Source organism: Clinocottus analis, unplaced genomic scaffold (assembly GCF_023055335.1).
Source record: "Clinocottus analis isolate CAN_PGR_092001 unplaced genomic scaffold, fCliAna1.0.p SCAF_24, whole genome shotgun sequence".
In the NCBI taxonomy this organism is placed as follows: domain Eukaryota; kingdom Metazoa; phylum Chordata; class Actinopteri; order Perciformes; family Cottidae; genus Clinocottus; species Clinocottus analis.
Genome location: NW_027175976.1, coordinates 8023514 through 8043733, shown reverse-complemented (window position 1 = coordinate 8043733; position 20220 = coordinate 8023514). Strand labels below are relative to the sequence as shown.

General features: G+C 43.3%; 2 protein-coding genes across 2 annotated transcripts in view; one reads left to right on the top strand and one right to left on the bottom strand.

Moving 5' to 3' along the window:
* The window catches only part of LOC137794313 (ATP synthase-coupling factor 6, mitochondrial-like), a 4385-nt gene extending 884 nt beyond the window's left edge, over nt 1–3501 (top strand). The window contains exons 3-5 of the mRNA XM_068591065.1: nt 755–919; nt 2782–2917; nt 3318–3501. Coding sequence (XP_068447166.1) covers nt 755–919; nt 2782–2917; nt 3318–3335 — 319 coding nt within the window. The 3' untranslated portion in view covers nt 3336–3501. The remainder of the gene's footprint in view (nt 1–754; nt 920–2781; nt 2918–3317) is intronic.
* A 1624-nt stretch (nt 3502–5125) lies between these two features.
* On the bottom strand, nt 5126–19117 carry LOC137794282 (uncharacterized). Its single transcript, XM_068591015.1, has 9 exons — nt 19078–19117; nt 18525–18786; nt 16859–17125; nt 16615–16761; nt 16302–16514; nt 6596–6691; nt 5909–6020; nt 5291–5723; nt 5126–5204 (listed from the first exon to the last, which is right to left on the bottom strand). Exons 1-5 carry the CDS (start codon nt 19078–19080, stop codon nt 16348–16350), a joined length of 846 nt encoding a protein of 281 aa, XP_068447116.1. The 5' UTR covers nt 19081–19117; the 3' UTR covers nt 5126–5204; nt 5291–5723; nt 5909–6020; nt 6596–6691; nt 16302–16347.
* Between the last annotated feature and the right edge of the window lie 1103 nt (nt 19118–20220).

Here is a 20220-nt window from a genome sequence, read left to right as displayed (position 1 = left end):
AAGGACTTCGCACGACGGTGTTGTGAATCAATAGTTGTATACGTAGTATTAGTAACACGCACGACGTGGTATCTGTTAAGTGTGTAATGTTAGCCAATTTAAAGACATCAAACTGTAGCTTAGCTAACTAGCTAGGTACGTTAGCAATGCTAGCTAACGTTAATTTGCTCCAGCTAACCATCAGTTCGTCTTTCGGTGCTACGTCACGAGTTTAATAGGTAACTATATGAGTCCTTCAAGAATGAATTTCCTTTATTTAAAAGATAAAGCACGTCACTTTATTTGCAGTATAACTTTTATGTTGGCAGATAGTTTCTCATGTAAAATGTCAGGCTACGTCTTACCGTTAACTTTAATATGATGTAGCGACTAGACGTCCAGCATAACAACAAGATTAAGATGTTTTTACTGTCATAAGCTCATGACAGTGACATGACAATGAAAAGCTTATTTTGCTAGGTCCTCCTAATGAGGCACAATATATAACAGTATTACACAAAAATAGGATAATAGTATTGCTATGATAAATATGATAATAGTATTGCTATAATAAATATGATAAAATATGATAATAGAATTGTTCATTGTATCTTTATACACTATGCATTGCTACAACATTTCAATTTGTGGGAAAGTTCTTGTGTTGATGGTATTTCGGGAGGACACTCTTGAGTTTGTGTTTTTTTTTAGTCTTGTTTTGAAATGGTCGTGACCCAACGTGATCAACGTAACAATGGCCTTGTTGTTCCTTTAGATGGCGCTTCACCATTTATCCCAGCAGTCCTCCACGCCGCGCTGTGAGCCTGACCCTGCACCGCAACCTCGGGCTGTCCGCAGTCCTGTTCAAGCGGGCCCAGGAGCTTGACCCCATCCAGAAACGGTTGCTGGACAAGATCCGGGACTACAACAACAGGAGCGAGTGAGTTGATGTTGTGCACCTCTTGTCGTTGACTCACATGAAATGTACATGCTTTGAAAATGGAGATTGAGATCAAATTGGACACCATATATAACTGGGCAGCTCGACTTGGAAGAGAACATGTGTAGGAAGGAGTGCACGTTTTATTGGTGTTACAGCGATGACGACACAGACCCTTAAAGCAGTGGTTCTCAAACCTTTTCTGTAAATAACATCATTTTTGACTCCATCTGTGCTTTTATAGTGACAGAATAAAGGAAATTACAATAACTTTCAAGTAAACCAGAATGCTCCATCAGACCAATTTCTTTTTAAATTGCAATCACTTAGAACAATAAAAATAACATTCTAATGTGCAAAAAAAACTAATATTTAGTTATTACTAAATAGCTCATTGTGGAAAACAATGAGCTAATATTTTTTTGACAAAACAGAATGAGTGCAGATATGTGAGCATCAGGTTGTATCAGTATTAGTGGCTGCAGTAAGCTGTATTTGTAGAGGAAAGCTGAAGCTTTCCTCTACAAATATCAACTGGGTTGTAGATTTGATACGGCCGCTCTCAGTTTATGCTCCATGTTAATCTGAGATCGGTTTTCTGTTTCGAGAGATGGAACAGCAGAAAAAACCTGACGCAGACTTCTGAAGATTGACTTTTGGCAAAACGCCAAGAATCGGCGAGTTGCGCATGCGCAAGTTTAACCTGTTAATGGCGTAACTAAACATTTACCCGACAGTACAGGCATTTCTCCGTATATTTATTAATGACTTAGTTTTATGTCCGTGTAGTTTTATGTCCGTGTACCTTGTACTTTTGTAATGTGTGAAGCCAGCAGCTCATTGTTGGTACAAGACACGAGCACTTAGGTTTGTTTTACTTTCAGTAAAATGAACCAGAGAGTTCAGAGAGCTGATCCGGTGATCCTTTCAGGAGAGTTACTGATGCCATCTTCAACCTGGGAGCGTTTAAAACGCAGATATAACTTAGTTATCTACTTTTCACGCAACATATTTTTCGACGCTCTCTGTCCGCTGCTGTGCGTGTGCTCAGCGCTCACCTGTATGCGCGCAAGCGTCTGTGCTCATGGGGGCGGAACTCGCGCAACCACGTAGAGACATAAATGACAAGCTGTGTGTAGATCCGATCAATAAAATACGGCCGTTTAGTTTGTTCGATAACAGATAAAGGTGTAAATCTGTTCTACAGGAAAGAGAACCGTAAATGACATTTTGTGATCTGGCGCTATAGAGAAAATTACAGGGGGACGGGGGAGTTTCAGAGGGGTGCCCCGCCCCCCCCTTGGGGAAACACTGTAATGTACTGAAACATTCTTCTTATTGAGTGATGACTTTTTTTATTTCATCTGAAATCAGGTTCAATAAATACTTATACATACTATATTACATAAATTGGAGACACCGATATCCAGTTACACATCTGGCAAATAGCACAGTTTCCAAGCTACAATGTGTTTTCCTAAGAGTGACACGATTAATTTTTCCTCGACAGTAACAACTAAATCATCAGCCGCCAACAAATAGTTCTTTCAGATATCGGCCCAGAATTTCACAATCCCTGCATCCCCAACCGATAGACGCTCATAGTGTCGTCTCTGGTGCTATATCTATATCTATATCTATATATCTATATCTATATCTATATATATATCTATCTATATATATATATATATATATATATATATATATATATATATATATATATATATATATATATACACAAACCTTCAAACGGCCGAGAAAAATGACAAGAGCTACTTTTGGGTTTCTTCAGCATTCAAACGAATTTCAGTCCTTGCTGCTCAATCGTTTACATCTCTTCCTCTACTCTTTTGATGTTTTAGGTCATGCAGGTCTTCTGGTGGCATTGTGGATGCAGGACCGTCCTACCAGAAGAACGTGTCTGAAGAGCTGCTGGAACTGCAGAGAGGCTCTATGGAGGAGGACACCTGGCCGAGTTTCCTGAGGTCCAATTCACCGGTGAGTTGTCAAGTACAGACTTTTTTTTACTGTTCCCGCTCATAAATATGTATTCCTTAGCCACTAGAGAGATTCACTGTAATCTTGGTCTTTGTCTGTGTCTATATGGACTCAGACAAAGACGCAGATTACAGTGAGTCTCTCTAGAATAAATATTTATGAGAGGGAACAGTACAATTGTGTGTCCTGCTTTGTAAGTGTCACTGTTTTGTCATTTTGTTTGAAATAGTTTTCTGGAAGCTTTTGTCCTTTGCTGTATTAATACATCTATATCTAGCCAGTTGCTTCATATTGCTGTCGTCTAGATGTAAAATGTAATTTTACGTATTTGTATTGTACAGCTGTAATATTTCATTTCAAAACTTGGTGAATAACTATCTGTTCTCTTTTTATTTTCCAGAGCCGGAGGAAGCGGTAAATCCACATGTCACATGTAGACTTGCATGTGACATGTAGATCTACATGTCACATGCATATGTTGTATTTAATAAAAACATTTTTTTATTAAATGCAACATATGCATGTGAACTGTAGCTCCACATGTCACATGTGGATCTACATTTTGTATGTAATAAAAAGGTGGAACCAGGGTACTGTGGTTTTTTTTTGTTGCTTTTTTTCATGGGTCGAGCAAGCAAAACTCATAACCCTCTCCATATCTTTCTTTGGAAACCGGGGAGGAGGCTCATGCCTCTGACTCCCTTCACGGATCATGATGGGGTTCACATCTGAGGCGCGAACCTGGGACCATGCGCTTGACCCAACAGGAGCTTTGTTACTGCGCCACCACTTCCCGCGGACTTGAACATGTTCTCTGCGCGTATTTGTCTTCTTCATTTGGGTGTTGGACCCAAAAGTACTGACCTGCATAAGAATTGAACCCACAACCTCCAGTCAGCAACACAGTTGTCTATCTCATCATGCTATCAGCTCTGACTCTTAGCACTGTTTTTTGGTCATATTTCATCAAAACCTAGAGTACTTTTACTTTTGGTACTTTAAATGGTACATGTTGGTGGTAGTTATGTGTTTTTACTTTACATGGGTTGTACCTCTATATTTCTACCGTGGTATTACGAGTTGTATCTCTGTAAAAGTTATAACAACCTTTTCCACCACTAGTGGCTTGTGGAGTCTTAATCTGTAGAAATCATCATGTTGATTGGATTTTGTATCATTAACTGATTCTGCACATTAGTAGAAAAAGATTTATCATGTTAGATGAGTTTAAGTGTTCATGGAGAGTACGCCGTAAATGTACTTTTTTACCCCCATTATCTTTATTGTGAGCACAATAATAACTGCCAGCAGGTTTTTAGATAGAAAAACGTTTTATTACATTCAAGATGTTTTTACTGTCACATGCACAGACAAGACAATTATTCTATATAATAAAGAGCTTATTTTGCTCCGTCCTCCAAACACAATTACAATAAACTTAAGGTAAAGAAATCAGGCACAAAATATAAAAGATATAACAGTATTTCACAAAAATATAATAGTATTGCTATGATAAATATAAAATATATTAGTATTGCTATGAGACTTCACCACCAGAGCCGGACTATAATAGTTTTGTTATGATAAATATGATAGTATTGCTCATTGTATCTTTATACACTATGCATTGCTACAACATTGCAGTTTGTGGGAAAGTTCCCGTGTTGATGGTATTTCTGGAGGACACGCTTAAGGTGGTGGTGGCCGGCAGCAGCAAACACAGCGTCCAGTCTCTTCTTTACTGATGACGTCATGCAGCAGCCCCGATGCCGTTGCGCAGTCCGCTGTGGTGGGATGTAAAGTGCCAGTATAAACACTGCACTGAACTCCCTTGACAAGTAGAAAGGTCTACACTTCACCAGCAACAGCTCAACACTAGTCGAGCAGTGAATTAGAATTTATAATATAAAAAAGTTTTATTACATAAACACCATTCAAATAAAACTGAACAAACCATTCACACTGTCTAAAAACACACACTCCAGTTTGATGAACAGTGGCACAAACATAAAGAAGTAAGGCAAGTTCTTCACAAAAAAAATGTGATCCATAGATAAATATGACAAATTAAAACAAGGTAAATATATATATATATATATACACACACACACACACGTGTGTGTGTGTTAAGTTGCTATGTATTTTTTGTCAACTCTTGCCAACTTGACTGGCTGCTACATTCGAACCAAAGGACACACGGGACAACTCTTTCCAACAAAGCTCCAACTTTATTGTTTCTCTTATTGTTTCTCAATTGTTGGCTGGTTGGTCCATTTAGGTTGAAAACCTTCAAACACAAAAAAGAAAAAAGTTATACAAACACATCAATAAACTTTAAACAGTTTCCATCAACAAAATCAATAGTTACATTACCAGAGGCTTCTTTGTCTGTTCCACGAGTTGACTCCTCTTCTGTCTCAGCTGAAATGTTTGCTGTGAAACCTTCAATTCACAGCTGCTGCCACTTAAAGCAATCAGCAGCCTGCACTGGCCTACTGGAGGTGCATTATGGGACTTGCAGTCCTCTTTTTTATTTGACACTTTTTTCATGTATATATGACAATAATATGATGAAGATGTCTTCCTCCGGACGCTCTCGTCTTGCTTTTGGATTTGCAGTATAGTAGCTACAGTTGAACTCGAGGACCTTCAGCCCCTGCTTGGTCAGTCTAATTGATCTGCTGCAGCAGCTCCTGTCAACTTTCCCTCTAATTCTAACCACGAGGGTTCCACTCACAGACACTTCCTCTCCCTCCAGCAGCTCCTCAACCACCACCGTCTCCCCCGCTGGTCCGAAGGCTCGGTCCTGCAATGCACCGCGTCAAAGAAACACATCAAACACGAGCCGAGTATGCATCAACTTTTATTACATAAAACGACTGCCGGATCAAAATGAAATAGGTGGTTTGAATCCACTGGGGTCTGATATCTGTGGTGAGCTTCACTACAGTCTGGAACTGATGAACGACCACAGAGGCGACGGTTCTCTACCTTCATGATGTCCATCACGGCCCGACAGGCCTCGTCCTGGTCTCGAGCCACGATGACTCCCTTCCCCGCCGCCAGCCCACTGGCCTTCACCACCAGAGCCGGGAAGTCGGCCCTGGACGCCACCCCGCCAAAAACATGAAATAAAAGTCAGCAGTGTGCAGAATTCTCTTTTCGCAGAAGAAAAACACACAATCTGGATCAGATGCTGCATCTCTGATGTGTGTGTGTGTGTGTGTGTGTGTGTGTGTGTGTGTGTGTGTGTGTGTGTGTGTGTGTGTGTGTGTGTGTGTGTGTGTGTGTGTGAGTGTGGATCATTTAACATTCACAGTGCAAGGTATTGTTTAATGGATGCAGGCTGGCAGCTGCTGTTCTGCCCACGACGGTTTACATGAAATGAGAAATAACTTTCCAAGAGTGGAGAGGATGCGTTTGTTTATTTTTTTTCTTCCCGTCTGTGGAATTTAAACTCTTATTTGGTTTCATGATCATTAACTCATGAAACCATCTGAGAAAGAAAACCCCCGCTAGGAGAAGTCATTTTCTATCAGAGTGTGAATGTGTGCTTAATGGCTCTGAAAACAAAAAGCGCCACAACTTTGCGTCCGGAAAGTTGAAAACTATGCATTTAAGTCGTTTGTCTCCTCTGCTAATTTATGCATCAACTAAACCGGGATGGAGCTCACTTACCGGCCGCCAGCGGCACCTCGGGCCCGACCACGACCAGCCCCACATGGTGGTCCTTACAGAACTGAGCCAGGATGACGTGGTTACTCACCGATACCTCTGCAGGGAGAGAGAGAGGGAGTCTTAAACACATGATGTATACAACGAGGATGGGTGCATAAATCTATCAATGCATTTGTGCGCCGATCGCTGGTGATCGATTCAGCGCACTGGCTCATTTGCGTTGCTAGGCACCGAAGCATGAGATCTCGCGAGACCCGTTCAATGGGACTTTTCAATAAATCTCGCGAGGTTTAAAGCACGCAAAAAATGAAGGTTTTTGACGCCATAAATGGGGCTTTGATGAGAAACTTTGTGAATAGTTCATGTAGGAGCTGTAAGAGCGATTCTACCACTAGGATTTACATTTGCTTGTACATTTTTGTTATAATTTTATAACTTCAGAGATCAACTTGTTTTACACGAATACTTCATTTTATTCTTAAAACCATATTGTCGTAACCAAAACATGGCTGAAGGTCCTCAGGAAGACCCGGTACCTCAAATGAACTTAGCTGCTGGTCCTCGAGACCACCCGGTACCTCCATCAAACGAGGCTGGCGGAGACTACCCGGTACCTCCATTAAACGAGGCTGCCGGTCCTCAGGACCACCCGGTACCTCCATTAAACGAGGCTGCCGGTCCTCAGGACCACCAGGTACCTCCATTAAACGAGGCTGCCGGTCCTCAGGACCACCCGGTACCTCCATTAAACGAGGCTGCCGGTCCTCGAGACCACCAGGTACCTCCATTAAACGAGGCTGCCGGTCCTCAGGACCACCCGGTACCCAAACCGGGAGCACGCCGCACACGGCGCAACAGGGAGGAGGAGGAGGAGGAGGAGGGGGAGGAGGAGGATACGCGACCATTCAAACGGCAGCAGACGCTCACGTTCCTGCCTTGGCCCCGCCCAGACCCCGTAGACGAGTCACCGACAATGACAGATCGAATCTGTGATCAGGGGCTTCGGGCCGAGATCCTGTTTTTAAAGAAACAGGTCCTGGAGCTCAGCCAGGCAAAGGAGGCCATGGCAACCAAAATGAGAGACATGGAAACTGATTTCATCATGTCCTTTCAGATTGTCCAGTCCAGGCTGATAGAGTTAACTCAGGTTAATGAGAAACTCACTAAATCAAAAAAGGACATGGTGGTAAAAATCCAGGCCATGGAAGTTAATGCGTGCAATTTCTCTGCGAGAAACGCCTGCGAGAGTCCTCGGGCTGAAACCCGTACTCAACTCAGCCAGACCGCCATGAAGATAAAACCCTACTCTGTAGAGCTGCCGCGGTCACCCTCCTCTACCTCCTTACCCTTTGACTACGACAGCGATGATAGCTTATACACAGATGACAGCTATCAAGCTCAAGCTAAAAAGCGAAAACGCGATGAGTCGGATTCGAGGTCTGAAAGTACTCTAGTCCTTTCAGAAATCGACGATTTTTTTCGTAGGACGAGCAATCAAGCTCAGGGAACGAAACGTAAACGCGATGAGCCAGAACAACCGAGGCCTGACAATCCACACGTTTCAATCCTAGAGAGTTTTTTTTGGACAAAAAGGTCGTTTCCTCTTGATGAGACCATCGTGGTCCATCCACAGTCCCTGTCGCGAGTGTCATGTGCCCCACTCACATCCGCCCCCTTGAAACCAAGTAAAGTTGTGTACGACTATTGGGAACAAGAAATGAAACGGCGGAAACTCAATGCACCGGCGCATGATAAATCTATCTCCTTTTCCAATACAGAACAAGATTTAGGGAGCAATCAAGCTCAAGGAAAGCAACGGAAACGCGATGAGTCTGACAATGGTCCCACCGATTCAATAACACACGATTTTTTTCAGACGAAAAGATCGTTTGTTCTTGATGACCCCGTCGTGGTTCCTCCACCGTCCCTGTGGAGGGTGCCGTGTGCACCCTCCACACCCGCCGCCTTGAAACACAGTGCAGTTGTGTATGACTTTAGGGAACGAGAAAAGAAACGCCGAAAACTCTATGGATTGGAGGGGCCGGAGTATGATAATCCTATCTCATTCTCCACAACAGAGCAAGATTTAGCGTCGCCCTTTGGGTGGTGGATGGTGGGGGAACCCTCCTACTCTTCTCCCCCCCCTGGGGCACCCTTGTTTGTCTTGTCTCCTGCCCCCCCTGGGGCACCCACAGACGCCAACCTTAGAGAGGGCTGATCCCTGTCTACCCCTTTCTCTTTCTCTCTCTCTTTCTCTCTCTCTCTTTCTCTCTCTTTCTCTCTCTCTCTCTCTCTCTCTCTCTCTCTCTCTCTCTCTCTCCTCCCCCACCCCCCTTCCCCCGCTTTCTCTATCTCCTCACCCTCAGCCTTAGAGAGGGGTGATCCCTTTCTACGGCTGGTGCAAGGTGGGCACCCCTCTCTCGCCCCCACCCCACCCCCAGTCTTAGAGAGGGGTGATCCCTCTCTAAAGCTGGGGCGAGGTGGGCACCCGTCTCTCGACCCACCCCACCCCCAGTCTTAGAGAGGGGTGATCCCTCTCGTCTCTAAAGCTGGGGCGAGGTGGGCACCCCTCTCTCCTCCACCACCCCACCCCCAGTCTTAGAGAGGGGCGATCCCTCTCTAAAGCTGGGGCGAGGTGGGCACCCTCCTGTCCCCCCACCCCACCCCGGCCTCAGAGAGGGGCGATCCCTCTCTGAGGCCGGGGTAAGGTGGGCAATGTTTTACAAACTAATAATAAATACAACAACAAAAAATCAAATCTAAGTTTCTGCCTCTCTTATTAAATATATACGGTGTATGACTCTAAAGAAGAAGTATTGGTTTCCGTTTAAAGTGTGATTTTATTAAACGGAAGCTGATCAATAAAACACTGGTGTTAACATTAAGGTCAGAGGTCAAAGGCTTTCCTGTTGGGGCTCAGGCATTTTATCAAGACACATTTCAATAAACCTAATCATAACATCTTATTTTTCTCTCCTGAACTAATTCATCCACCAAATCAATTACATTTAGTTGAATGCAGTTGAGCAGATTCACAGGTTTTGTTTTACTTGATGACAATGACTAATAAATCACTTTACACATTCACATTTATGTTGATTACACTTCACACACTTCATATACACGACACATACTTTGCATTTTGCACACGGTTTAAACTTAAATTATCTTTCCTAAATACACACTGCAGTTATTTGTATTCTATTGCGTATTTAAATATTTTACATATTTTGTACTGTTTAAATTGTATTTAAATGAATTTACTTGAATTCTATTGTGTATACATATACATATATATATATATATATATACATTTTTTTCTTTCTTTTTTTATTGTGTATATATCGTGTGTGTATATATATATATATATATATATATATATATATATATATATATATATATATATATAAATAAATAGGGGCGAAGGCAGGGTACACCCTGGACAAGTCGCCAGTTCATCACAGGGCAGACATATAGACAAACAACCATTCACGCTCACATTCACACCTACGGGCAATTTAGAGTCCAATTAACCTATGTGTACCCTGCCTTCGCCCCTTGACAGCTGGGATCGGCTCCATTGCCCCGCAACCCTAATGAGGATAAGCGGTTAAGATAATGGATGGAATATATATATATATATATGTACCATCCTATATATGTATATGTGATTTGGTTCTATTCATCTTCTGTTCAAACCCATGACAACTGTACCTTTATTGATGAAGCAAATGTTTGCTTTAATGTGAAACTTAATTTTTGGCCTAGTATTGAATTATTAACCATCACAATTATTGCATATAGCAAGTTTGAACACCACTTTTCATTGAAAGCAGAATAAAACAGAACCAAAGCGAGCGTCAAGGAACCTTACAAAAAATGTTTTCCAAATAAACTCTGACATCTAGTGGCAGTACTGTGGAAGCATGGCACTTCTCTTATTATTCAATTCAAACACGTTATTATAGCCCAAATTCAGAAATTACAAATTTGCCTAAGAGGGCTTTACAATCTGATAAAAAAGGACATACTCTGACCTTTGACCCTCACATTGGTTCAGGAAAACCTCGACCAAAAAAAGCATAGAAAGGGGAGAAACTATCGGAAGTACAGGCGTCCCTTGCTATAACGCGGTTCACCTATGACGGATTTTTTTTTCTTTTTTTTTTTTTTTTACAGCTACAGTATGAACGCACAGTGTTTATACTGTACAATAACAATAACTAACAACTAATAATAATAATGTTAATAGCAGTGGTTGCAGTTGTCTGACAACTACTGGCACTTCTCTGAGTGCTGTCACACTCAAGAGGTGTGTATGTTAAGGATTACCTGGTGGAAAAAATATTCCAGTGTTTATCTTCAACCAACAGTGCCGTGTCTTCGAAGTAAGAGTCTCAACATGGTGGTATAACAGTACGACATGACAAGGTCAAATATATATATATATTTTTTTCTTTAATAAAAAAAAGGCAGGTACATTATTATGGTATATAAGTGAAATGTAGTAGTAGCAAAACAATATTCAATATAGCACATTAGTATTATACAGCAATATGTTATTGGAAGTATTATGTCTACAAAAAACACCCATTATCTATCTGTACACTTAGGCATTGACAATTAAAAAAAAACGCAGTTCCTCCATTATATGATCATAAAACTGATTTACAGCAGCTGACCTGTTATAACAATAATGGGTGTTCCTATGAAATGTAGCTCCACCCATTCAGCTGGCCAGCTTCTCGACGAGTGCCACCTCTGTTGTGGCAATTGAATGGTGACTCGCCGCAGACACGTCGCAAACTCGTCCCGCCTGCGCAGACACGCGGCATGGTTGAGACTTGCCGCAGACACGCCGGAGACTCGCCACTTGGCTGACGCCTGCCACATGCCTGCCACTGGGTGCCCGTGCCACAAGGAGGATCTCGGCCTTACTGCAAATTATTACATTTTGAAAGGACATAAAACATAGTTGTAAATCATCAAACTAAATCATCTCAAGCTTTAACTTTCAATCTTTTCAGTGCAACAGTTATAAATGAAAATAAAATGGCTAAATTCACACTCATGTGCCACATGTTATCGTAGCGGCCAAAGTTCAATTCTCTCTCTCTTTCTCGCTTCGCTTCTGCTGTCCAATAAAACACGAAAAACAAAAAAGAAACATCTTTTAAAAAAACAAAAACTGCTTTCTTGTAGCATTTGAATGGATAAGAATCTCACCGTTTTTACTGGGTGTCATAAAGGCCAACAAGTTGTTCTCATCCAAGTCCAAAGCAAAGTTTGATTGCAATGTCTGAAAAATGGCAGGAGTAAATGAATAACACTTCACAAGATAAAAGGAAATAGTCTTAACTATCTGTACAAACTGGTCTTACATACATTTTAACATTGACTCTGAGGGAGGCTCCCTTAGGTGACCTCATCAGATAATGTGGGAGGTAAATGAAAATCTAAACATAAAAATGTGTTTGCATCCACTCACTGGACAGCTCACAGTGTCCTCCCACAAGAAGCTCCTTTTAAGGAACTGTTAGCTGTTTTGTGTCTTGACATAATGCCACCGCGAGTTTATCGTGTCTGTCATGTTAACAGACAGATATGTTAATTGTCAGGACACATTTCTCATTCCGGTATGAATGAGCTTTAAAACCTCCATATCTAACACATGTCTGCTTGTAAACGGCTTCAAAGCACTTAAATATAACGTGGTTATTAGATGAAGTTTGTAGCATGTAGCTAGCTAGCTAACCTAAACCCTAGGTAATACATTCTCTGTAACTACACATGACCTCAGCTAACCTTTGGTAAAGTAAGCTAAAGTTCCACATAACATATAACATGCGTTACATTAATGATGTTAATGAAAAGTAAACACTCAACTATTAGATAGCTAAGGTAACTTACTCTTGACATCCAAGGCTACACAGCGCTGCAAAAAAACAAGCCTCAAAGTCAAAGGTAGCTAAGCTAACGCCAGCTAACGGTTGCGCTAACGTTACTTTGACCTAACGCTACCTACAACTGATGTAGAAAACTCAAGAGGTCACTTAAGTCGTTCAATAAATATTTTACTATCTGACTGACATTATGTTGTCATTCTTACCAGAAAAAAAGATATCATGTTCCTAGGAGCTGTTGTTCCTTCAATGGCGCTTCATGATTCACCAAAGAAAAGCAGCGTAGCTCTCTCTCTCTCTCTCTCTCTCTCTCTCTCTCTCTCTCTCTCTCTCTCTCTCTCTCTCTCTCTCTCTCTCTCTCTCTCTCTCTCTCTCTCTCTCTCTCTCTCTCTCTCTCTCTCTCTCTCTCTCTCTCTCTCTCTCTCTCTCTCTCTCTCTCTCTCTCTCAACAGCGCTCCTCTATATCAAGTTAAATACATGCTGTATACGTCTATAATTGTCTTTTTTTCAATTGTCATTATTTATTTAATTCATGAACAACACATGCTCACTCTTAAACACATGATTTATACAACGAGAATGGATGCATACATCAATCAATGCATTAGATTCTGCTAACTTGCTTATCTACCTAGCAACCTACTACGTTGCTAGACACTGAGGCATGAGATCTCGCGAGACCCGTTCAATGGAACTTTACAATAAATCTCGCGAGATCTAAGGCACGTAAAAAAAAAAAAAGGAAGGTTTTTGACGCCATGAATAAACGGGGCTTTGATGACAAACTTTCAGAATATTTCATGTAGGAGCTGCAAAAGCGATTTCACAACTAGGATTTACATTTGCTTGTAAAACATGTATGCTGGTCCTAAAGACAACCCGGAACCTCAAATCAAAATGGCTAATGCTCCTCCAGACAACCCGATACCTCAAATAAACGAGGCACCCTCCTCCACCCCCTTTGGCGACGAGCATTCGAGGTCTGAAAATGCTCCCACCGTTTCAATGTTAGACACTTTTTTTCGGACGACAAGGTCGTTTCCTATTGATAAAATCATCGTGCCCTCGAGGTCAACACCGATCCTTTCAGAAATAGACGATTTTTACCGCAGGACAGGGGCGTTGCCTAAAACGGACTTCGCTCACACCCTTCCCCCCATCGTGGTTCTTCCACCGTCCCTGTCACAAGTGGTGTGTGCACCCTCCACACCCACCACCTTGAAACCCAATGAAGTTGTGTACGACTTCAGGGAACGAGAAAAGAAATGCCAAAAACTCTATGGATTTGAGGGGCCGAAGTATAATAGGGTCCTTAGGGTGATGAAGGAAGAGGGCCCCCTCCTACTCCACCCCTCCTCCCCCAGGGGGCAACTCCCTCCCCCCCATACCAGGGGTCAGCCCCCTCAACCCCGCCCATAGAGAGAGCCCCTCTTTAAGGCTGTGGCAAGGTGGGCACCTTTGTCCTTCTCCCTCCCACCCCCAGCCGTAGAGAGGGGCGATCCCTTTCTACGGCTGGGGCGAGGTGGGCACCCCACACCCCCAGCCATAGAGAGGGGCAAATCCCTCTCTAAGGCCTTCTCCTCCAACCCCCCACCTGCTCCCTACCATCTTGATGAAACCATCGTGGTCCCTCCACCACCTTAGGGAGGGGGAGGCCCCCCCCCCCCACACACACACACACACACACACTGCCTTAGTGAGGGGCGATCCCCCTCTAAGGCTGGGGTAAGGTGGGCACCCTTCTCCTTCAAGCCCCCACCCGCTCCCTACCCTCTTGAGGGTAGAGGGGTTGCCTTAGAGAGGAGCGATCCCTCTCTAGGGCAACCCCCCCCCCCCCCCCAGCCTTAGAGAGGGATCGCCCCTTTCTAAGGCCGGGGGTGTGTGTGGGTTGCCTTAGAGAGGAGCAATCCCTCTGTAAGGCAACCCCCCCCGCCCCCTCCAGCCTTGAAGAGGAGCGATCCCTCTCTAGGGCAACCCCCCCCCCCCCCTCCACCCTGCCTTACGTTCTCTACACATGACAGTGATTGCTTCTGTCCATCCTGGGAGAGGGATCCTCCTCTGTTGCTCTCCCTCAGGTTTCTTCCCTTTTTCCCCTGTGAAAGGGTTTGGGGGAGTTTTTCCTGATCCGATGTGAGGTCCCGGGACAGAGATGTCATGTGTACAGATTGTAAAGCCCTTCTAGGCAAATTTTGCATTTGTGATTTTGGGCTATATTCAAAAAAAATGAATTGAAAATTGAATCGCTCTCTCTCTAAGGCTGGGGAAAGGTGGGCAATTTTTTACAAAAATAATACAAATACAAAGAAAAGACTAAATCTATGTTTCTGCCTCTCTTAATATAGAGTGTTAATACAACTGTATGAAATAATGGTGACTCTAAAGAAGTATTGGTATTCGTTTAAGGTGTGATTTTAATAAACCGAGCTAATCAATAAAATGATGAATGTTATAAAAGACGTTCTTTAGGTGGAACACAGTGGTGTGAACAATCCTTAAGGTCAGAGGTCAAAGGCTCTCCTGCTGGGGCTCTGTCATTTTATCAAGACACAATCATAAACCTAAATCATAACATCTTATTTTTCTCTCCTTAACTAATTCATCCTCAATTACATTTAGTTGAGCAGGTTCACAGGTTTTGTTTTACATTTAGCAGACTTGGTAATGTTCTGCTTCATAATAAATACATATTACATTTTACTTACAATAATACCTGTGTTTTGAACAAAGTTATTTCACAAATTGTGTTTTTCACCTTTGCATGCTCATGTTTATTCTGACGCAAATTATCACGAGGGCTCCGATCGATCGGACAATGTTTTGTCCTGAGCAAGACGGCGGCTTAAAAGTTTCACATAAAAGAACAAACGACAGACTTAAAACAAGATAAACCAGTTTAAACAAAACAATATAATAAATGTCATCCACAAATTCTGATCAGAGCCCCTTTAGAAATGATTGTGAGTGTTTCATTTATAGTGAAATCCCAGAAACTGTATTTGTAATATGTCTTGGTGAAGAGGGAGCTAAGTCGGAAGGCGAAGCTCTCTATTTACTGGTCGGTCTACGTTCCAACCCTCACCTATGGTCACGAACTCTGGGTCGTGACCGAAAGAACGAGGTCGCGGATACAAGCGGCCGAAATGAGCTTCCTCCGTAGGGTGGCCGGGCTCAGCCTTAGAGATAGGGTAAGGAGCTCGGACATCAGGGGGGAGCTTGGAGTCGAGCCGCTGCTCCTTCGTATCGAAAGGAGTCAGCTGAGGTGGTTCGGGCATCTAATTCGGATGCCTCATGGACGCCTCCCATTAGAGGTTTTCCAGGCACGTCCAACTGGGAAGAGGCCCCGGGGAAGACCCAGGACACGCTGGAGGGATTATATCTCCCGGCTGGCCTGGGAACGTCTCGGGGTCCCCCAGAACGAGCTGGAAAATGTTGCGGGTGAGAGGGAAGCCTGGGTCGGTCTGCTGGGTGTGCTGCCACCGCGACCCGACCCCGGATAAGCGGCGGAAAATGGATGGATGGATGGATGTATTTGTAATAAATGATAATCGATCTGCATCTAAAGGGCGTATGTTGAGTAATAAAGATCTAGGGAGAAAAAAACCAACTGTCATCCATTTTTTTCTTTCTCTGTCCTGGGGTTCCAGAGAAATAAACGAAGAGTTATGGAGCCTAGATTTTATTTTAAAAATGCAGCTGCACAAACGTGTTTTATAGTCCCTTTACAGCACGAGCACACATCATGCAATACATTCTCTGCGTATCCGCTGATCCCAAACATTGGAATCGATACGGCGTTATTTTACCCCCGTCCACGTCACAATAAAATAGTCCCTCCGAGCGGCAGCTCCGTCACAGCAAAGGGAGCTCGGGGGCCTTTAGGAGTTCCTGTCCCAGCCGCGACTCTCGCAGGCCGAACAGCGTGATGCCCGAGCTGTACGCGGCCGGGATCGTGACGTGTGCTGACTTGGGTCGATCGGGTCCCTGCTCCTCTTCGAGGGCCATCTGCATCACTTGACCTGATGGGCAAAAGCAAATTGACATGAGAACATTTAAAAAATAAATTAAAAAAGGGATGAAAAGTCTCCATAAATTAAACCGTAAATGAACAGCGGTTACCCTCGATATCCAGGGCTTTCCACCGCGGGTCAGACTCTGACAAACTAGACAGACAGCAATCTGGCGTCAGTCTCTGCAGGACATCTTCCCGCCGAATCAGCAACACTGACTCACTACAGAGTCTCTGGTGCACCTCTTCCACGCCCTCTGAAAAGTACAAAAAAAAAAGTATATATGTGTGTCTCAATCCATTCTGTATGAACGTCTGGGGAGAGAGGATTCACCTGAAAAAGTCCTTACTCACCAACATCTAAAGGGTTGGTCATGAAAACGGCGTCGGGTGCAACGCCGAATATGAGCTGGTGGTGCCAGGCGTCCGGCACCTCCTCCCCCTCGGGCACGGCCAGCTGCATGTTCATGGTCGCCACCGGTACGGCGCCCTTTCGGATCCAGCGTGCCAGCCAGGGGACCAGCCTGACCCGCCGGCGAGGGTGAAAGTGGAAGAAGCGTCCAGCGACCTTCCCTTTGCTGGCCTCCTGCGCTCCTTGGATGAGCTGCAAGTGTGTCGCACCTAAAACAAGTGACAAACCACGTTTAATTTCATCCCCTGTAGGATCATCCTAGATTTACAGTGCCTGCATTGGATTTGACCTGTGATTAAAAGTCTGTTTATTTTCCATTCGGAGCCGCACGAGTGACGACAGCTTGAACTCAAAGCAGAAACGGTGTAGCGGAGCTAAAAAAAAGTCAATTACAGTCACTCCTCCGAGGGACATAAAACTCTTTGTCTAATTCGAGAGGGTACTTTTGAATTTGCCTGCTTGGCAGTGCAGCCAGCTGTCACGCTGGCAGGAAGCCGCACATTACGGGTTCAAGACATTACAGCGGGGGAGTTATCGTCTCCGCGAGCACCGGTGACACCTGAAATGTCTGGTGGGCCCGGCGAAGAGGTGGCGCCTATGCAAAGTCACGCTTTATGTGTTCATATTTCATCAGCTGAAAATGTCGCAGGGCAGTTGGGCGAGGACAGCGCCGGGCTCAAGTGGTTGAAGCGGAATATCCGACAATTTAGCAAAGTTTAGTCCACTTGAGTCGAACGAATCTAATAAATCCTTTTAAGTGTTTCTGTCCAAACTTATCGGATCCAACAATCAAAAAGACATGCAGTAAAACTGGTTAATCTTCCACCTAAAAAACAATTTTTAGTCATTTGCACACGCACAGGTGGCCGTTACGTTACACTGCTGGTGTTTATGATTTCATTTCCTTCCCGCATAAAAGCTAATAATTCCGTGGTGCATTTATTTATTACTATGGAAGGCAGAATAAAATGTGAATTTAATCTGCGTCTGCGCTATATTTTATACTTGGTGGGAGGAAAAGTACTCTTTTACTGTGTACTTTTTTTCTTTACCATGTTTTTCTTTACCATATATATATATATAGACCAAAATAAAATTAGATATAGAGAGATGGAACCTCTTTTATAAAATAAATTACTGTACATGTTTTTTGCGTAATCAATTAGACCTTAGATCAATACGCTCTAGAAAAGAGAGACTTTTAAATGCATCATTATTATTTTTGGACAAGTTAAGAATGACACAGTTCTGTTCAGGGCCCTTCAAAGAATAGGTATTTGGGATTAAAAAATCTGCTTGAAATAAACATCAAATGGCATATTGTTCTGTTTTTTTCTAGCGCTCTCTGTAACTGTCAGGTCATTTATTCATAAATGATTTATTCGGCTGAGGAAGTTGGAGAATTTTCTCAACACAATAAACTGATGTTTAAACTGAAAAGCAATGTAAGCTGCTGTAGTGGAGTGAAAGTGTTGCATAACATGGAAATACTCAAGTAAAGTACAAGTACCTTGAATATGTACTTAGGTGCAGTACTTGAGTAAATGTCCACCACTGCAACAGAGCTGGGGCCCATGCATCGGGGCCCCGCGGCAGACTGTCATTTACCGGCTTCGCTCCGGGAGAGCAGGTAGTCGGGCAGCGGGGACTCGGTCCTCCTCAGGCGGGTCTGGACGCAGCGGTCCGCTTCCTCCGGGGCCACGTCCACGCCGAGGGCCTTCAGCACGTCCACCACAGCGGTGGCCCCGCAGGCCGACGCTCCTATCTGCAGGGTCTGCCTCTCCACGGCCTCCTCGAAGGACCACAGCATGGCTTCATCTGCCTCCTCATCTTCCTCACCACCACCTCCATGGACCTGCTCACACACTGCCTGGAAAGAGGGGGGTTGAGGTGAGCTTCAAACTCCACATACATGCCTGCACTCATCTGTGCACCAGTCCAGCACGTTTCAGTTCATAAACATTAAATGGTTCAATTAAATGGTTCAAAACGGTTCCTCTAGCCTCTCTGAATTCATAATTATTGGCAATAATAATCCTGCTCAGTGAGATTTACGCTCTCAAACGTCTCTTTGTTGGTTTAATTTGAGAAACAAGTCACGTGCGTGTTTGTCTTTACGGTTATGACGCATTTACAGGTTTAATAAATCATTTTTCTTTACCATCTGCCGGACAAGCAGGAAGCAAACCGCGACGCTGCACACAAACAAGCACTGCGCACGCTCAAAGGTCACGTGATTGAGCTTCGGCGGTTTCTTTGCCGGTTGGACAGAGAAGCACAGTGGCGACCGGCGCCCCCTGCTGGTCGCGTTCAGCCATTCCAAGAAGAAGCAGAAGAAGCAGAAGAAGAAGAGTTTAAACATGTGATACATATATATGGACAGTATTTAAATACAAAATGTAAAACATCTCAATCGTGAAAATTAAAGATTAACTATAACTAGATTGTCAAATAAATTACAAATACCACATGAAAATGCCAAGATTAAATTGCTAGTTTGAAGGAAGTTGTTGTGAGGTTAAAATATAAATAGTAATAAATAAATAATATGATTTAACATATGGATTTAAAAGTATTACACCTTCACTTTTTTGTTTGTAAATACACTCACCTTTTTAATATTTTAATAATATCTATTCTTATTTCCATTTATTTTAAAAAATAATAACATAAATCTGCTTTCAGTTTCCTCCCTTGAGAACTATTACCCCAAAATGTCCGAAAATAAGTTGAGTAATTGAAGCACAGGCTCTTAATCTATAACTGTCCTGCGGCAGTTCCCCAGCAGGCCAGCAGATGTCAGTGTTGCTACACCGGTGCGCAGCATATGAGGCAACACAGCATGCATACAGTACATATGTATGGTTACCGTGTTGACGCTTGATGGCGGCCACCTCCTCCTCTGTGTGTGTGTGTGTGTGTGTGTGTGTGTGTGTGTGTGTGTGTGTGTGTGTGTGTGTGTGTGTGTGTGTGACGGGGGACTGCAGACTTGGATTAATTTGCTTCTCCTGAGGCACAAAGGCTCTCCAAGAAAGGCAGAAATTAGATATTTTAATGGAATATTTTCTCCGACCCCCCTCCTCCGACCCCCCCTTAATTTTCCTATTGTTTACACAAATGTGTACATTTGTAAGAAATTCGATATAGTTAAGTCCAAAAAAATAATACATAATACATTCAAATTTGGGCCAGAATGGTTGAGTGCAGCACAAAATAAATACACCAGACTACTGAGCTCCAAATCATGCAAACAGGACCTTCACAGGACAACAATTATCACCCAATTACTTACGACATAAATTGT

Bases quoted from the DNA above. Each gene is read 5' to 3' on its own strand.
- LOC137794282 (XM_068591015.1), bottom strand. The intron at 17,126-18,524 runs GTAAATGACAGT...CACTTGTTTTAG, and splicing joins GCTCTCCCGGAGCGAAGCCG to GTGCGACACACTTGCAGCTC. The intron at 16,515-16,614 runs GTAACCGCTGTT...TTTGCCCATCAG, and splicing joins GAAAGCCCTGGATATCGAGG to GTCAAGTGATGCAGATGGCC.